The 20,075-nt window shown below is 37.0% G+C and overlaps 1 protein-coding gene across 5 annotated transcripts; it reads right to left on the bottom strand.

Annotated features, from left to right (window-relative positions):
- Nucleotides 1-522: 522 nt before the first annotated feature.
- On the bottom strand, nt 523-19,811 carry LOC144977624 (dual specificity protein phosphatase 22-like). 5 transcript variants are annotated; one of them, XM_078923032.1, is made up of 8 exons: nt 19,676-19,811; nt 12,966-13,122; nt 10,445-10,561; nt 10,114-10,238; nt 9,076-9,247; nt 8,239-8,631; nt 6,356-6,409; nt 523-2,623 (listed from the first exon to the last, which is right to left on the bottom strand). In XM_078923032.1, exons 2-8 carry the CDS (start codon nt 12,984-12,986, stop codon nt 2,441-2,443), a joined length of 1,065 nt encoding a protein of 354 aa, XP_078779158.1. In that variant the 5' UTR covers nt 12,987-13,122; nt 19,676-19,811; the 3' UTR covers nt 523-2,440. The 5 variants fall into 5 exon arrangements, with proteins under 5 accessions (XP_078779158.1, XP_078779160.1, XP_078779159.1 ...); XM_078923034.1 differs by having other exon boundaries at nt 8,434-8,631; nt 19,676-19,798; XM_078923033.1 differs by lacking the exon at nt 6,356-6,409.
- Between the last annotated feature and the right edge of the window lie 264 nt (nt 19,812-20,075).

Here is a 20,075-nt window from a genome sequence, read left to right on the forward strand (position 1 = left end):
TCATTAAATTTTGGGAAAAGCGAAAATTGTATATCATGGTGGGGCCACAATCTCAATAACTGCACTTATACATAAGACAATCAGGATGGGATATCAACATTAGTAAGTAGTCCCTCAGAGTCATGAGGCCTGTGGAGCTCGAGTTTATTCCGGTTCCGATAGTGAGAAATGGTGAAATTGCTTGCTACCCTTCCGATAGGATGCTAGTCTATAATAAAGTCCTTTCCACCAGATCTAACAGACCCAGCTATCCAATCACTGCTGGGCTGATAGGGTCAGAAAAAAATCTCACCTCCACCCAGAATCAACCATGGGGCAGCATGGCTCAGCGGTACGGTCTTTGCTTCCTACACGAAAGGTATCGAGTTCGATCATCCGCCGCTGCGCTGTGTGGCCTTGAGCAAGTCACCTCGCCTTAGCTTAATTTGCGGCGCTGCAGTGCGGCTAACGCCTGGGTTATTCCAGTCTTCCCTTGGAATAGACCCTAGAGACAAATTTCCCCTATGGGATGAATAAAGGGAATTTTATTTTATTATTTTTATTTTATTTTTGTATGCACTCTACCAATTTAGATATCCAGATCCCCCATATCAATATTCGGTAATGTTTAAAAAGTACTCTTAATGCTAGTATTGATCTACTCAAATTAAGGAAACAAAATCTACATTTTGATTAAAATTTTTGCAACTTGTTATATATCATAACATAAGCAAACATTGAAATTTTGCAAAAGGACTTGTTTTGGAACCTAAAAATGTCACTGAGAGAAAAGAAGAAAAGAATGTTTGTTTTTGTTTTTAAAAGGACTCAAGAAATGGTAGAGAAAGATGCAACTGCCAAAGAGGAGGGGGGGGGGGTGGAGGGAGGAGGGGGATTATTAAACACCTGACCAGCAGGAGTGTAGGGAAAAGAGTTAAAGTTTAGAAACCCTTCAATTTCAGCAAACGTGCCACACCAAAATGTAAATTGAAAGGCTTTCTCCAATTCAAAATGTATAAAAATGTATATTGCAAGCGTGACATTTCTATGTACAAATGTGATGCCGTCACGAAGATAAAAGTTACAATAATCGTAATAAATCTTAGTAAGGCATTGATATGATGTGCCAATAAATCTTTGGCAAAGAAGATTTAAAAAAACAATAAATTTTTTGTAATAAAATTTGTGCAAACATGATTAATAAATTTTTGAAATGGCTCTCGGGAAGAAAATGAGAGATATGTACAAACCGTAAACTGCCAAGATTTTAATTTAACATACAGTAATCATTCATGAAAAAAAAATTATTATTTCATAGAGCAAAGTGAGAAAATGGAAAGAAGAGGGGAAGGGGTGTCTGAGGATATTGCAACAATCTTAATTTCTGAACATTTCCCTACAAAGAGCTCGGGAGGACTTGTGCATGTGACCTTGTCACTCATTATAATATACAAAAAAACTTTGGGAGGGCAATAAATATGAAAAGGGTATGTATGTACATGGGCTTTAAGTATAAATACTCAACTTGTGGATGTTTAACGACCTTAAAATTAAAAAAAAAAACAGAAAAGGTAAACCTTTTATTTTAAGTACTGCAAAATTGTATGGCCAAGTTTATTTAAAGGAAAAAAAAATAAAGCACAAAATCATTTTCAAGGTAATTATTAATTATTTTTTTAAAACTGCATAAAATTTAAAAATGGCTCCAGGATAGTTGATGTCCCTAATCTCTTTCAGTCAAGTCAAAGAAAAAAATGTAAAAAAAAAAAAAAAAAGAAAAAAGGGAGGGGTGGGCGAGATGGGATGCCGCACGAATGAGACATTGATTGTAACTTAGGTAACTTAGATTCAACACTTATTTCAATATTTCATTACTCCCCTTAAAACAAATTAATCAAGCTATATTTACCATCCCATATTTTGGGTTGATAAATATCACTCATTCCATGAACCTTGTATATGAATGAAGAATTCATCTTTGTATTCCATGCCAAAAGCTGAATTTTAAAACTTTTATTTGAATACAAATACTAAATAAGAAAGTATATAATTCAAATCACTTGGACCAGCTAGAAAAAAATCTGAATCTAGTAAATACTTATTCAACCATTATATTGTTCTCTCTCTGTCTGTCATGGTGTAAGACAGCATCTTATTTTTATTACAAATGATCAAAGAACCTAGTTGAGCTCAGTCGCTTGTTGACAATAAAGCATTTGAGCCGGAATACAAAGAGCACGCGCAAGAAAATGGAACATAATATGTAATCTACAATTAAAGAGATGACAACAGTATTGAAAAATGATGAGAAGGGGGACCTCTTTTCTCAGTTCTTTTTCCTTTACTTTTTATACTTTTGAGTGACCTTTAAAAGGTGGTATATTCAATAAAGTACCAATTCAACAGTCAACAAACATAAGAGACAAATTATGACCAAAAAAAAAAATTGGGTTGAAAAATATCAAAGGTCATCAAGTAAGGCAGAATGGCGCTTTTTGTCATCATCTCCAACAACATCGTCATCTGTGGATGTTTCCGTAGTGTCCGTTGCAGTTGTGGAGGACTCTCCTTGTTCTTCCTCTTCTGTCCGTTCACTGTTTTTATTCTCATCCTCTCCAACACCATTATCAGATTTTGATTTTTTCTGCATTCAAAATAAATATTTAAAAATGAATGAATTAATAAAAATGGAGAAAATGTTTTTTAAGTATCATTGCAAGATACAAAATAATCATTCATTTATGACTGGTATATATATATACACACACACACATATATATGTATATATACAAATAATCACACAGTAAATCTATACCGACTCCAGTTTTAATCATTATTATAAACACTTCTGAATCTAAAGTAAATTTAATCATTAAAATGCAACATCAACCTTTTTCCACCATAAAACCGTGGACTAATATTATTCTAAAAATTGATTCAATGTAATACAAACGTTCTACAAACAAAACTATTTTCTCAAAATATTACCCATGTAATATCGTTTTTCTCTCCTTTCAATGAAGAAGTCACCTTAGTTACAAAATTATTTAAAAAATTGCAACATAAAAACTGATGAGTTTTTTCGCTGTTACCATTAGCTCCATATAAAAAATGTTGTTACACATCTTGTATAGTTGGTTATTTTCTTCCATTTTAACAATGCATAGGGTTACAGTAATGTTTATTAGTTAAGGACTAAGTCTTCCATATACAAAGGAGTTTTGTGTACAATAACTATATAACAGAAAAAAAAGTTTATTTATTTATACAGGCTTTAACAAGAAATTTTATATGACTCAATATCCACTAAATGTGCTCAAAGCGCTTTACAAGGGGTCCGGCTCCATATAGTATAAGACGAGATACTACAAATTTTTGGGGGGGGGGGGGAAAGAAACAACGCTATTTCTGGCCCAGCATTCTTCTGAGTTTGGTAAACAATTAAGAGAAAAGAGCCTTTCCCAAGGACTCAACTTAACACTCTACACAGCAGTACTAGAACCCAGGAACCACAGGTTGCAAGCTGTACCATAATTTCAGAACCAGTAAGAAGAAAGATTAAAGGATATTTAAAAGATTATCGATCTTGACCTTAGAAGAACCAAAAAACATCCAAGAAAAAGCAGGTCAGGTCGACTTGACTAGATCAAAACAGAAAATAAAATTAGATACAAAGAGCCATATAGAATGATTGAAGTTGACGTCACTCAGGTCTTTGTTATTGTTTTTGCCATCTGCGTTTATGAGTAATTCTCACGAAACTGTATTAACCAGACAATAATCGTTCAAGTTTTGCGTGTTGGTCCATTATATTTCCGGATGGCAATGTTGTGAGCTTCTTAGCCAAGCGCATACTGTCTACATGTGTCCTTTCTGAGACTACCTCTCTCTCTCTCCCCCCCCCCCCCCCCCCCCCATGAACTTAAAATGAAATCATAACACATACCTGAGAGATGATCTAATGAAAAAAAATTAATATTAATAATAATAAACGTCTCCCATACTTTTTAACTACTCCCCTCTCTACAATGGATCCTTGCCAGGATTAGAGCAAAACCAAGTTAAGAAATCTCATTCCAGAACATGGAAGGGGGAAACAAGATGATAGAATGATGAAAGACGCAGGAAGAACGGCATACTTGACAGTTAGTGGGAAATCAAAAGATCCCATCCCTTATTTCATATTAAATATTTTGACAAGAAGACATTTTGTCTGACAAAAGGCCTTATCTGGCTATATCTCCTTCAAGCCCTTTAACAACAACTAAAAACCCCAATTTAACAATGTTAAAGAATAATGTTAATATTGGCCCTTAAGCTTAAATGCTGACCAACTAATGTCGCAACATTTGTGAGTGTTGAACCCGTGACCTCAAGAAATTGAGAGAGGCTCTAGACTTTTTTGGGGTCGTGGATAGCTCATACGGTAGAGTCACGATCTCCCCGGCCAGGCGGAGTTGTCGTATCAGTAAGGTCGCGGGTTCGAGACCCCATTGCCACCACGAAGCTTTTATTCTCTGTTGTCTTCTGGCACTTTCCTACTTACTTCATTTCTTGTTATTATCAATGTTAAAGAAGAAAATTTTGAACTAAACTTATTGATATATATTATGCGAAAAAATTCTAATCTTGCCATCATTAACTTTAACTTTCATGCATTGAACAGGTAAATGCACATTTAATTAAAGATAATAAAACCAAAAGGTGCAAAAGTTTGAAAGTTGGGGAATTGGTGAAAAGAAACTCATAGAATGTCAGAAAAATGTGTAAAAAATCAAAAATTTGTACCAAAACGTAAAAGATGTAATATCTAAAGTGACATTGTAACTTTTTAAAAGTAAGAAGACAGACAAAATAAAAAGCAAAATGTATAAGGGAAGAGTAGATAATATTTCTCTCTCTCTCTCACAAAATAAGGAGTGAAACAACATCTAAATATATAAGATATTCTTATTTTGAAATACTAAATTTCAAAACACATCTAAAAAAAGAAAAAGAAAAACATTCAGAAACTGATTTGAAATTTAGGTCATTCTTTTTCTTAATTTTGAGTGACAACCTCTTCTGTATTTCACTTTAAGTCGAGAATAAAATGAAACTACCTTGTACAGTGGAATCCTGTTAAAGCCAACACCACCATACAAGAAAGATTGGTTGACTTTATCCATTATCGATAGTTCACTCTCTTAGATAAAGAACAGGAAATTTGGGACAAACAAGAGGTGTTGACTTAATAGGATTCCACTGTAGTTATCATCAAGGAAAGCATCAAATTCTGTTTATTACCATTTTTTTTTTTGTTGTTGAGAATTTAATTGTTTTGATAATTTGGTTGAATTGTATTTGTAATTTTTAAAGCCCTTTGAGGTTTCGACGAAAGGCGCTATATAAATATGCTTATTATTATTATCTATTATTTGATTCAGGAATTACTATTGAAATGAGCAAACTGACAATAGCAATTTACAAGGTACAAAATTAAAATATATTCTACTATTCCTACTAATGTTGAGATAACCATCTCCTCTGATCTCTAACAAATGTTTTTTAAAAATTAAAAAATCAAGTTTAAGATGGCTTTCAAAACACATCAATACCCAATACTGACTAGCCTTTGTAACAACAAACGCAAAATTGATCGAAGGGTGCGGTTGCTAAATCAACAATGTTTTCCACATATTTTGGATAATTTTGGATTTTAAAAGTAACCCCATCATTTTATTGTTCATCTCTATTAAAACCCTTTGGCCTGCCTCTGTAACTGTAACTATGAAGTATCAAACCAAACACAACTTTAAACATTCACACACAACTCGTGTTCCTCCGACAGCCCATGATAAAAGCAAATGGAATGTTGTTATTGCCTATGTTGCCAATCCGTTAAAAAATTCTATGAACCAAAAATGAGAGATTTATAACTGAAGTGTTTATGAACATAGACTTAAGAAATTACACGCCCATAACACTTACCATTAAACCTTTTTTAAAGAAAGCAACAAAACCTGAACAAACTCACAAGAACAATTTCAGTCACTCAATATGAAAACAAAATTGTACATCAAAGAATATGGGGTCCTCCAACATAAAATGCATAGAGTTCAATAAAGCAAATGCCCAGATTCTGGGCTGTATGCTATTTTAAAGACCAATTAGTTAAAAATGTGAAACTGCTCCGCAACGAAGTTACCCAATATGAACAGGATAAAATGGACTAAAAAGTCACTTCAAGTGTTTTGGAATTTTAAACCTTAAAATTCTCATTACCGTTTCACTATAAACTTGCCAAATTTCTGTAAATATTTAATCCAACCCGACCTGTTTCATTGAGTAAAAAATTGTGATTTTCAACTAAACACTGAAGAGCAAATTGATTTACCTTTGACTTAGAAACTTTTTCTGGCGTGAACCGGACAAAAAACATTGGCCATCCCTAGAGTTGAGTAACGATACAACAAAGACACATTGAAAAAAGAAAAGGAAGGTGGCTTGTTGTAAGTTTGGAATTGCAGTTCATTCAGAAAACCAAATATTTATAGGAGCAAAAACAATGAAATGCAATTCCATGCATAAAAGAAGGAAACAAAATATTCTACAAATGGAAAGGGCATGCTAAGAAGTAAAAATTTTCATTTAAAAGAGATTTTTGTTGTGTTTTTTTGATTGCTTGCATTGTTTTGTTTTTATGAATTTTATGGCATATTTAGGTCAAAAGAGCATGTTGTTGAGTCTGAAAAGACAAAACACATCCCATGACCAATGTAAGTTACATTTCAGCATATTTTGTTTGTTTTTCTTCGGCATTCATGTTGTCTAATTGATTTATTGTGTGGATCCTAGGGTTGTCATACCCTTTGATATTTGTTTTTTAAGGAAATGAACACAGTATGAAAGCTTTATGTCTTTTTTTATTATTATAATCAGTATCATTATGATCATCTGATCACCAGCATAATAATTATTATCATTATCGCTACTATAAGAGAATCCCTGATTAGTGACGAGTGACTAATCAAATGCATATAATCAATAAAAGGCTAATTCAGCGAAGTACACTCTCACTCTGAATTGTGTTTTGGTAAGAATTTTTGGAATGTTTCATATGCCTTTTTCTGTTCTAAAAGCTTTTGTCAATGAAAATATCATTAAATTAAAAATGTTAAACATTACAGAGAACACCCATCCAACCATTTAAGATTTCAGAACTTTAAGATTTGCTTTACAATTTAAATCAGTATACAAATATCATTGTTAAAATTCTACATAAACAAATTTCAGATTTTTTTTAGGATTCTGAAGAGAAAAAAAAAATCTTTACAGTTGCTAAGTTTCAGTATTTCCTCTTTATTATCACATGATGTGCCCCAGTTACGATCTGGTTAGAGATTTAATTAAATGCCCAATAACCAAAGAACGATGAATAGCATGACGCCCACTCTAACTTTAAAATGTGCTTTGTTTGTATTCCAGTGAAAATTTTTGCTTTGTTTACATCAAAGATTGGAATACACCACTTGCCTACTTGTGTAACAAAAGTATCTGTAAATATTCTAAAAATCTAAAACATTATTCCATCAGTCCAAAATGTGCCCAAGAAAAGTTATAAATATTTTAAAATTTATTCGAATTTTTCATTGTCCTGTAAAATATCCATTAAGCATTCCTCGTTTTAGATCCACATGAACTTACGCCCACTGGTATAAGATTATAAATACTATCATTATTATTATCATAACTTTCATCAATATTATAATTAATATGTAATTATTCAAATTATCACAGTGAATAAGAGGATGAATTTTAACTTTTGAAATTGTTTACAAAATGTAGAACTTGGACCTTGAAAATATATTCATCTCAAATCCTATTGTTTTAAAAAATCTGATAGTGCTACAAGATTTAAGGTAATATGCTGAAATACATTTCAGAAAATATAAATTAAAATTTTTTTGGGACTCTTCCATATAAGCTCTATGTCTTCAGATCTTTTGATAAATTCACGACAGAGTGCTTGAGGTCTTAAAAGGTATCAACGACAAATAAATAACAACAACACAACTCTCACAATCTTCTTTGTTACAAAAAAGGTAAACGTCTAATCAAAAGAACTTTTGAAATTGTTATTGGAAGTTATTGATATGGAAAATAAAAAATCGTGCTGTGATAAGAGAATAATTTGTACAAATATTGGACAGTGATCAAAACGAATAGAGAAATACCAAAAGAGGTACACAAAGACAACTCTGTACATGCGGTACTTGCTTTGTCAAGACTGGCTGATTCCCCGCCCTTGCTGCCTAAATTGGTGACTGAATCAATATTATCGGTCTTGTTATTGTTATTATTGTTATTATGATGGTGATGATGGTGGCTGTGGTGATGTTGCTGACGATGGGAGCAGTGGTGATGGTGGTGATGATGATGATGGTGGTGATGTCGACCCCCAGCATTGTGTACCTTCTCTTTCTCTTCGTCCGTCATTTTTTCGTTGTTACCATTTTTGGGTTGGTAAGCTTTGTAAGGCAAGGGATAGTCTGAGCGGGTAGGGGTGTTGCCAGTCACGATATATTGCTGATAACAATGCATGTTGTATCGGCATTCTTCCTCGTCATTGAAAGGGTTGTCGGGGAACATGCGTTTAAACCTTTTCCTCTCCTGGGGATAATGAAATGATAAAGCGAGAAAAAAAGTCAAAAGTTGCTAACAACAACAAGAAAAAACAAAACAAAAAAAACAAAAAACTTTTTGAAGAATATGTGATCCACTGAGTCAATTCAGTATCATGCTTGAATGAGCTTGGTGAGAAAAATTAAACTGAAGAGGCAAAATTGTAAGAATTGGGAAATTTACATTTTTTTTAAAGCTTAAGAAACAAAACCTACCTTTCCCAATGAAGATATTCATTCTAACTCAAATTACATAAGTTAAGCTTAAAGTTAAATTTCAAGCATCAGGCACAACCCTGAATAGCCTTGAAACAATTGATCACTTAAAGATATTCTACACCATTCCTCATTTTTTTCTTCAAATATTTATTTTTCAGATTATAAAAGACGTTTAAGGAAAATAAAAGGAAAATAAAATATCACAATACTGCACCTCCACCACATGTTCAGAATCATAGTATTGTAGCTGTTTTTGGAATCCAAAATTTGGGTTGGCGACACTGCGAGCGCCTCGGACAGAATTGAGAGCATCCCTCCACCCCAACTCTGTCACTGTCATGATGTAGGCAGTGGTCACAGTCACACTCCGAGATACGCCAGCCAAGCTAGAAAATCAAGAAATGAAATATTATCTTAACACAAGGCTTTCAAACGCAATAAAACCTCACTGAACCGTAACCCCCCTCTGTCATTAAATTTTATGTCAAGTCAATGGTGATATCATTTAACACGTGATGCAACAAAACATGAATGTTCAGGTTGATCAAATATTTCAATTCTCCCTTTGTCACCAATTCAAATCATTTCACTACACATTAACCAGACCTGCCAACCATTCATATTCCAAAAGTGGAATCAGAATGCCTAAAAACAGGAATTTGAGACAAAAAATAGGAATTTCACCTCTTTCACCCCCCTTTTTTTTATTCTTAGCATTACCATCACTTTTGTAAATCAGAATTTTAGAGACAGTTGCGGAATAGTACAAAATGGAAGAGTGAAAATCGGAATGATTCCGGCAAAAGCAGAAGGGTTGGCAGGTATGCATTAACACCTAAAAAGGTCTCCTATCCCCCTCCCACCAAAAAATTTTGATCAACATCCACTTTGGCTGCAAGTTAGTCACTAGCACCAGCCCCAGCCTTTTTGAGTTTCCACGACTGAGAAAACAAAAACACCAATTAGAGGGGTATGTTGGTGCAATTTAGATAACAAAAAAGTGTTCAAAATCATTTTCCTGAGACATTTTATATATAAAAATCCATATCACCTTTACTCAAAAAGAAGCTATAACATTTTGTTCACTCCCCGAGTACTTTTCATAATCAACGAAAAACAGTAAGATAAATAAAAACTTTTCCATTTTTTTACATCCAATAACTTATAATATTGTACACAGCAGAGGAATTACTATTTGGTCGTTACGACAACTCAGTTATCTGAGCCAATAGTCCATAACCGTTTAACTCACCAGTGAACAAGAACAGCTCCTCCTTCAAGCCTGGCCTTGTGAATAAACTTGTTGACTTGTGGGAAGAACTTGGAAAGATCTTGATCTGAATGATCTGATGCTTCAATGCACAAATACTCTTTATCCTGTAAGATTAAATGTGGGGAATGTTACAATAAAAAAATTGAGCTTTTATATAGCGCAATATCCACTAAATGTGCACAAAGCACTTTACAAGGGGTCCCTGGTCAACAGCAACATTTAACATGTAGGACGGGACATGCCCTCTACAATATACCTGCATGCACATTATAAACTAAAAACAAGAGTACGATAAAAACAGTTTACTAACCTTGAGGATCTTTTTGGCATTGTCGTGGATTGACAGAATGTGAGTGATGTTGTTTTCTTCCAGCTGTCGCGGGTCCTTTGCATCACGGAAGTTACCCACAAACAGGCCTGGCAGAATCTGCAATGACAGTGGGAATAACAACAACAACTACATATAGGATAAGATGCCTTAGAATCGATCAAGTTCACACCCGTCTTCGTTTCAATGACTCTCAATTGCAGTTTTCCCTCCACACACAATTTTATTTATAAAAATAAATAAATAAATAAAATTGAGCTTTATATAGCGCAATATCCACTAAATGTGCTCAAAGCGCATTTACAAGGGATCCCTGGTCCACAGCAACATTTAACATGTAGGACGGGACATGCCACCTGTTAGGCGATATTACAATATTTCGGACAAAGACAACGCTGTTAACGGCCAGGTACTCATTTTAAACCTGAGTACGGTGACAGAATGTGAGTGAAGAGATTTTTCCAAGGACTCAACTATGCGCCGCGCGAGGCTCATACCCAGGACCTTCTGATCCGAAAGCGAGTGTCACTAGACCACAAATAGGTCAAGCGTAGTGCCGCGCTGAGGACCGGTCCCATAGTGGAAGACCGGCGGCGGTCCTCACTTCTTATCACCTTTCAACGGTCTCGCGCCATACTAGGCTACTTCCCCAGCGATTCGTTGCCTCGGTTGCCTAACTTCCACCAATCACCACCCATCCCACTTAATTAATCGCACCCACCCCCTTTGCCATACACTAAACGACACAGACGACCATACAGGCAGATGACCACCAACCTCCACTCCGCAAACCGCCCTTTCGTGTGTGAGATGGGGGGAACAGGAGGCGCACGCCTTGGACGATTCCATTATACGGGGTAAATTTCAAAATTTACTACACCATAATGATCGCAATGACAATGATCTATGATGAAGGCATGACCCCTCTTCTCTAATGGGTTATTGTTTGAAATGTATGTGACTACTAAAGATGTGTGTGTTTGTGTGTGTGTGTGTGTGTGTGTGTGTCGAACCTAGCAAGTAGCAAATCCGATTTTTTGTTTTCTTTTGTCCATCTCTTGTCACCACTCCTTTCTATCGCAGTGTTGTCATTTAAAATAATACAATAATATTAAAATTTCGTTTGGTGTTTTTACTAATCAAATAATGAGTTTCATTAGTTTCTTCCTTCCAAAAAACCCAGTTATAACGTCTGAATTTTAAAAAAGTCCAATAGAATATTTGGGGACCCCGATAGCTCAGTTGATAGAGCACTCTCTTTATACGCAAAGGGCCAGAGATCGATCCCGGGTGCAGTCGAGTTTTTTCTGAATCCCTGTCTACTCAGCAATGAATGGGTAGCTGAGTTTGTTAGATCTGGCAAAAAGTCACCATCGACCCCTCTTATTACCTCATCCACCCCCTCTTATTATAACTTCACGTCTCTCTCTGTTACTCTTCAATGCTCGCTGCCCTCTAATGTGTGTGTGTGTGTGTGTGTGGGGGGGGGGGGGGGTAGGAGTTGCGTGTGTTTATCAACGCCACGAACAATCGATCAACGCCTTGGGCGATGCCATTATCTCCGTTAATGGGGATAAATTTCAAATTTTATTAAATTATCAAAGTAACAATGAAATACGGTGAGCAAATAAAGAAGGCAACACCCCTCTTCTCTAATTAGGTTTGAAATGAGTGTGACTACTCGGTGTGTTTTACTCCTGTAGACCACGGTTTTCATCGTGTAGCGGTCTTTAACGGTTCAAGAATGAACGATCCCACGGTCTCAAAGGTCAAAACGGTTCGAATTTCCAACAGTCTCTCAGGAATGTTCAATGTCGAAAAGGACCGGTTCATTTCCCAAGGACCGTAGGACCGTGGTCCTTAAGCTTGCCAAGGACCGCCCCGCACTAGTCAAGCGTGAGTCTCCTTATCTATCAGCTCATCTTCCGTAAGGTTGAGATTTTGGATTCCGTTCGCCCAGTGATTGGAAAATGTACAGAGCTTTTTAACCTACTGAATTCCATAAATATACCAAAAAAGAATAGCAATCCTAAGGATGCTGAAAATGCAATGCAAGAAAAACAGGATATGACTAAGAGAAAAAAAAGAAATAAATCTAACATTAAAAAAAAAAAAAAGGAATTTTTAAACCAATGCCAAAGACATAAAAATCTTCCTTTGAAAATATATCCATCACCACATAAATTGAAAGGTAATAATAATTAAAAAAAGAACGATTGCATCTTCTTACATTCAGAATTGCTATGTTTGTTAGTCACTTCAGAACTTGATGATCAATGCTTGGTATATTAGGCAATTCAAAGATCATTTTAATTGCGTGATGCCTGGCCATTTGACTGTTTATAATCCTTTAACACATAGTAGAAATGTGAATCAGAAGATTAAAAGCAATTCACTGTATAATCACTATTTTGGTAAGGCTATTATTATCATTATTTAAAGTATACATCATGCGCCAACACACACACATACACACAAGCAAAAATTTCGTAAAGCAACATACCTTATTCATTCCATTCCCCATCTTTTTCAAAAATTTGTCTTGTAGCAATTTCCAACCACGACTGATTTGTTGTTCTTCCAGTTTTTCCCAATTTACTTTTTCATCAGGGCCAGATAGGGTGATTTTCTTTCTTTCAGAAATGAAAAATGAAGATTACCTGGAGTGAAGAATGAAAAAAAAAAATTAAAGAATTAAAAAACTATACAAAAAGATAATACTCTTTCTTCAAAATGAAATTCTGTAAATGTTTCTGTCATATTTAATAACAGATTTTCAAAGTCAATGAAGCTAGATAAATTATGAAAAATTTATCCACATCAATCAAAAACAAAAATTATTTGATAAGGGAGAAACATCAGACACAAAGCATCAATAGTCATGAAACATAAAAGTCTTCCATAGAAATAAGATTTGTGACCATTAGGAGGATTCATGCCCTTTTTTTTTTTTGTTTTGTTGTTGCTGTTTTCCCTTTTCGTGAATTTAATAGAAGATGAAAACAGAAAATAAAAAATCACGGGGTCAGTGCCAAACTTAGGATCCCGGATGTGTGACCGAACGTTTTTCTATCCTCATCCAGGGTGAGAATAGCCCCTCCCTTCTTACTTCTTATTTAAGACAATTAGACATTTATTAAATGGCTGCCTCTATTTTCATCCTGGATGAGAATAGAAAAACAGTCGGCCTCTCATCCTGGATAAATAAAGAGGACGAAATATGCGGCAAAAACATGTGGAAGGCAAAAATATACAGCCGCATGCGGATGCCGTGGCATTTTTCTGGAGGGAGAGCAATATACATCCCTTGTCATCTATTACCTATACTACAATGTGAATATGTACATCCCATTCTGATTATCACCCCTTCAAGTGCCGGCGGCTTTTTCTCTTGGATCCCCTATCATGGTTTCCCCAGAGAGCGTAGAATAACGAGAGACTTTACGAGGTCGCGCAAGGCGTATCGAGCCTCGTGTGTAGCAACCAGAAGAAGTCAAGTAAACATTTTATCATCATGGCGGCGAATATGAAGGAAGCAAAGAATACGCATTGTAGTTGGTGTTCTGCCCCAAACTGTAGCAACTCCAAGAATAAAAGGCCTGATTTGTCATTCTTGCGCTTTCCATCGGACCCCAAAATGTGAGTAAATCACTATCTTATAAGCTCTTTGTTTGGTTTTTAAAAGGCTATACTATGAATGTGTTAAGGTAATAGATACTAATGTGTGTAGTATGTGTGAGCGTATATAATATGCCACAATGTTGTTGTTTCGATCCCACGTATTTATGAGTTACTTAAAACTCTTACTAGTGCCAGACGTATGAATCTACTTGTTTGATTTATCTGGTGAGGTGCCCGTAAAGAGTATTGTGTTTATGGCAGCTTTGGTAACTACGTTACATATATATACAGTCCTCTTTGGCTACACACAACCGCTACAATTGCCCCACCAGTTATAACAATAAGCCGGTGGGTCTTGTGTGTGTGTTTTGTTTTGTTTTTTTGTTTTTTTTTTTGTGTGTGTGTGTGTGTGTGTGTTTGTGCGCGCGCGCGTGTGTGTGTGTGTGTGTGTATGTATGCATGTGTGTGTGTGTGTGTTTGTTTGGGTTGATTTTCTATTTCTTCTATTGCACCTTAATCTACCATCCTAAACTCCATCAAATACCCTTACTGCTGTAAAAATTAACGATGCAAAACGACCATTCAACGCCACAGCGGGTATCCTGAGATGGCGTTATAAGTGGATCAGTATCATTCAATTTTAGTGAATAAATGCGCCTCCTTTTGTTATAGAGGGTTGTGATTTTAGATGAAGCTCATTAACTTAGGCATGATCTACATTGTAACTGTACACAGCCGTGTGAAATAGGCATGTTTGCTTTTTAAAATTCTTTCTACAGTAGCAGGCAGTGGCTCATCAATTGCCGTAGGAAAGATCTGGAGAATAAAACACCAGAATACCTTCACATCAACTGCTTCATTTGCTCTGAGCACTTTGAACCTTGCTGTTTCAGCAAAACGGCAGTGAAACGTACGGTCATTCTCAGGACTGCTGTGCCAACCATCTTCAACATTCCAAATCCTCCTCCTAAGCTTACTCCATCATGACCACCCCCTAAAAAGCGTAAAATTGATGATTCTGCAGAATTACCACCAGAGAAACCATTTACCTCACCTACGACCTCTCAATGTCATCCAGTGACGGATGTATCCGAGACGAAAGAGGAACGTCAAAGAAAAGACAGACTGAAGAAGAAGCTCTGTGCTCAAAGGTCAAAGAACTGGAGACTACAGAGGAAACTCTCCAAAATGACAGAGAGTTCCCCTCATCAGCCAAACTCCTGTGCGGCAACTAGCTCTAGTGCAGAACCAAGTTCCGAGCAACAACATGGAACTGAATCGAACAGCCTACAGGCTTCACTTGAAAGTGTTGAACAAACCCTTCGTCTTTATTTACCTCCCAAGCCGTTTCCTTCATCGTGTCCCAGGTTAGAGTTGGACAACTTCCAAAGAAATCCAGACGATGGAGTTTCCAGGATAAATCATTTGCACTCTCCCTTTTTCACGCTAGTAAAAAGGCTTACAGTCTCTTGCAACGGCTTTTTCAGTTACCATCTCCGTCTACACTTGCCTTGGCCATGAAGAATGTACAGATTGAACCTGGACTCTGCCCGAACATGCTCAACCTGTTCCAGATAAAAGTGGAAGCAATGTCACCAGTGGAACGATCTTGTGCCATTGTTTATGATGAAATGGCCATTAAGTCCGATCTGTCGTATGATCCTTCTAGAGATCTTGTGGAGGGATTTGAGGACTATGGATTGTTGCTAGGAAGATCAAGAAAACCAGCCACCCATGCTCTTGTCTTCATGGTGAAAGGACTTAGCACGAAATGGAAGCAACCATTTTCCTATGTGTTATCTAATGGACCAGTGAAGGCTGACATGCTTCTTCTTGTTCTTGTAGAAGTGGTGAAAAAAGTGATAAATCTAGGTCTCCATCCTAAAGCAATGATATGCGACCAAGGATCAAACAACCAGTCAGCATTACAACAGCTAGGAGTCTCTCAAAGCCGACCCTTTGTCATTATTGAACATCACAAGGTCTACGTTCTTTATGACCCACCACATCTGCTGAAAAGCATTAGAAATAACCTGCGGAACTCAGGATTTAGGGTGGCTGGAGACACCATTTCATGGGATTACATCCGGCAATTCTATGAAATGGATTCTTCAAAGCCCATCAGATTAGCGCCTAAACTGACAAGCCGTCACATCAACATGCCAGTTTTTGCTAACCTTAGGGTGAGTCTAGCAGCACAAGTCCTGAGTCATACAGTCACTGCTGGTATAGCCACTATGGTCTTTCATTCTTCTCTTCCACAAGAGGCATTGCCAACTGCTCATTTCATTGAGAACTTTGATCAGTTGTTCAACGCTTTCAACAGCAGATCACTGAGAAGCAAAGGGACAATGAACAATGCGATGTCGGCACATTCCAAGCACGTGACTTTCTTGGAGCAGACAAAAATCTGGTTGGAAGGCGTCAAACCCCTGAACAAGACAGGTAGTCTGCCATGCCTGGAAGGATGGAAGCTGTCAATCGAAGCCTTGCTCCAACTCTGGCAACACCTGCGAGATTACTGTGGGTTCAAGTTTCTTCTGACAAGTCGCCTGAACCAAGACTGTTTGGAAAACCTTTTCTCCATCATCAGGGCAAAGGGTGGACACCGAGTAAATCCAACTTCTAGGGAATTCCGCCTGGCTCTGCGCCAGACAATGGTTGATGCTGTTCTCGTCCCGGGGAGCAACAAAAACTGCAAGGATGACATCGATACCTTCTTGTTCAGTTTTGAAAATATGGCATCAATGGGAGCCCAAAGCACCGTCAGAACACGACTACAGCAAGATGTTCCTCTTCCACTTCAGCAAGTAATGAGAGCCGCTCCTCCCATGCTCACGACAACCGAGACCAACGTTCTGAATTACATTGGAGGTTACGTTGGGATGAAGTTGAGAGCCAAAATAAATCTTCTGTGTGAAAATTGTAAAGAGGATTTAATACAAGCACGGAGCACTCAAGACCCATCGCATACGTTTATCTGCAAGAAAAATTTTACCACGGAAAACGAGGGATTGTGTGCGCCATCGCATAAATTAATGTATATTCTGACGGCTGCAGAACATGCATTTCGATGCTACATTGACCCCTACTTGTACAAGAGAGGATTAAGAATGTACCTGATTAGGAAAGTGATGGAGGCAACATTAGAAACAGGATTGGAATGCAAAAAGGCCGTGAAGCAGTGTGATATTCACTTCCTCGTCCTCAACCTTTTCGTCAATGTGCGCCTTCATCACCATGTGAGATGCAAGGCAAGTCAAGAACAGACCTCCAAATCCAATAAGTCTATTGAAAGGAAAGCGGCCACCTTTCAGAATAAGTAGGAAGGGCAAGCATGCATTGGGTAAGCTTCATACTCACTTCCATAGACTTTGTTATCAACCACCCCCACATCACCAAATCATCCCCCCTCTCTCTCTCTCTCTCTCTCTCACACACACACACACACACACACACAAACATACAAACACACTCCACCTCTTTAGTGTTATATGAATTATATTCGCTCAGAGAAGATGCGAGATTCCTCATAGCCATGCATGATAGAAAACTAAAGCAAATCCATCGATGGTTTCCAGAAAGTAATTTGTTTTGCTCACAGCATCATGGGAACAGTTCACTTGAAGTTTCTACATGAGAGAGAGAGAGGAGAGAGAGAGAGAGAGAGAGAGAGAGAGAGAGAGGAGAGAGAGAGAGAGAGAGAGAGAGAGAGGAGAGAGAGAGAGAGGTGGGGGGGGGTCAGTAGGGTTGGGGGCGTGTGATTCGCTTGTTGTGTCTATGTCAATTTGATGTACGAGTCCTCTCTTGTTGTGCCCATGTCAAATTTCCTTTTCGGGATAAATTTTTAAGTTAATTTTCTTTTATCTCATCTTATCTGATAATGTTTGTATTCAATATTGATACCTGGACCTCGATCCAACGGCTTAATAAACTGTTTGATGTTGTGCGAATTATATATCCACTACATTCCATTACTTCTCTCGCCACCATGTGCCGGTGTTTACCTGTCTTGGTTATTTATAGCTCGCTCCTCGCCGCATACGCAGTCACCATCCCTCGCTAACATTGTTGTCACCGACGAAGTCGCGTGACTTCCCGTCCGTAAAGCCTCTCTATTATCTACGCTCTCTGGTTTCCCCTACGCCCAACACCTCAGTTGTTTGTGGGTCCCCCCCCCCCCCCCCCTCTTTCCCACCTTCCCCATCAGTTTATTTCTCTCCCTACCTAGAACAGAGCTCTGCATGCACGTCTAATATTGAATGACACTAACTCTGCCCCACCCCTAACACATGGTGGGGTGAGGCCTGAGGTAGTCTCCATTCTTCTATTCACCGTTTCTCGTCAATTGTCAACAGCAGACGTTTGTTTTGTTTTTGAAGTTCAACTGTATGAGTATGTCTCAGGAGAAAATAGGAACATTTAAAAAGTGAGTTTGCCTATACTACTGGCTAAATGATCTGAGTTTGGCTCTGAGATTAGTTGGTTCGATAAGAGGTACTTTACTGAAGTCGATGAAAAAAAAAAGGGGGGTGGGGTTCCCTGTTCGCAATGTGTTCATTGAGTATGTTCCTCTCCTTACTAACTTACGTCCAGTTAGGTACTTTGGTAAACGTCCATTTGGCCCTCCAGCAGGAAGCCGATAAATGGGCTAGTGGCTGTGACCCTATTTTTTGGACTTTTGAGTGATGGGTCTCAGAAAAAGTTCCATAGATTTTTTGTTTATGGATGGATTTTAATGATTGATGTCTTATTTTCTTCAGGAGAAATTACTCTATCGTTTGGTGTAGTTTATTTTAAAATCAATGACAATTTAGTATAACTTTTGATTATGGATAAAATAGGGTATAATTTAGCTTTGGATAATTAAAAGATTAGAACTTGGTAAATCAAAATTTCATGCTGGCTCGTTTATTTAACATCTTAACTTTTATATAAAATTAAATTCAGGGGAAAGTTGTATACCGCATCCATGAAATTCGTTCCAGCAAAATCCTTACTCAAATATTAGCGGCCATTTTAGACCAGTTTTGAAATCCAAATGGAGGTTACTACCGGAAATGCAACACTTTTCAGGTCACAAAGTCCGTCAGTAAATAACAAAGGCAAATAGAAGACCATTTTTCAGCCTTTAAACTAACATAACTTTTCTTCTGCTTATCTGATTTTCACAATTTTGGTATCATTAGAATCGTGTTGAAAAGCACTTTAAAATGATATAGGTTTCATTGAGCTCAATCCAATTTGAATTTTTTACCAAAGTACCTAGCCCAGTATCCCTAGACTAGACAGTAGCCACGAGAGATGATGATGATGATGATTATGATGATGATGATGATGATGATGATTGGGTGAGAGTAGCGAGGAGGGACGAGGGTTGTGGGGGGGGGGTGAGAATAGCGAGAGGCGAGAAGGTGCCACTACCTCTATTCTCATTCACTCATTCAAATTCATCCAGGATGAGAATAGCACTGAGTCACTGCTCTAAATCTAAATTTCCATCGACATCATCAACATCGCTACCATTATCAACTATCTCACAAATTAAACAGCTTCCGTTTAAGATTGCTGGATTAAGGAATCAAAAGTTACCTGACTATTAAGATTATTATAATCCGGAAAACATTGCTTTTATCGAAAAATGCAAGAAATGCAAACATGTAAGACCGACTAATGACTAAGGGATGAATTTCTAATTAATTTAGTAAACAAGGCCAAGGCTGAAGTTAGTCTCTTCCTGGTTTTATACCATAGAAGAGCACATACTAATAAAGTGGTTCAAAGTCAAATAATGTATAAAAGATAATTTTTTTAACTGAACGGTAAACACTCCATCAAAAATACATTAAATATCTAACTGTACTAATTTATTTGTCTTAAGAGAAAATCAGTTCAATAGGTTGAAAATTTAGATACAGTGCCATTTGATTTGCTATTATAAAAATGTTTGTTACTTGTGTGGATGTTGCCGAAGAAACCGAAATAATAATGT

The sequence above is a fragment of the Berghia stephanieae genome, chromosome 7, assembly GCF_034508935.2.
Source record: "Berghia stephanieae isolate SIO BIC M18660-M18661 chromosome 7, UCSD_Bste_1.3, whole genome shotgun sequence".
Classification (NCBI taxonomy): Eukaryota; Metazoa; Mollusca; class Gastropoda; order Nudibranchia; family Aeolidiidae; genus Berghia; species Berghia stephanieae.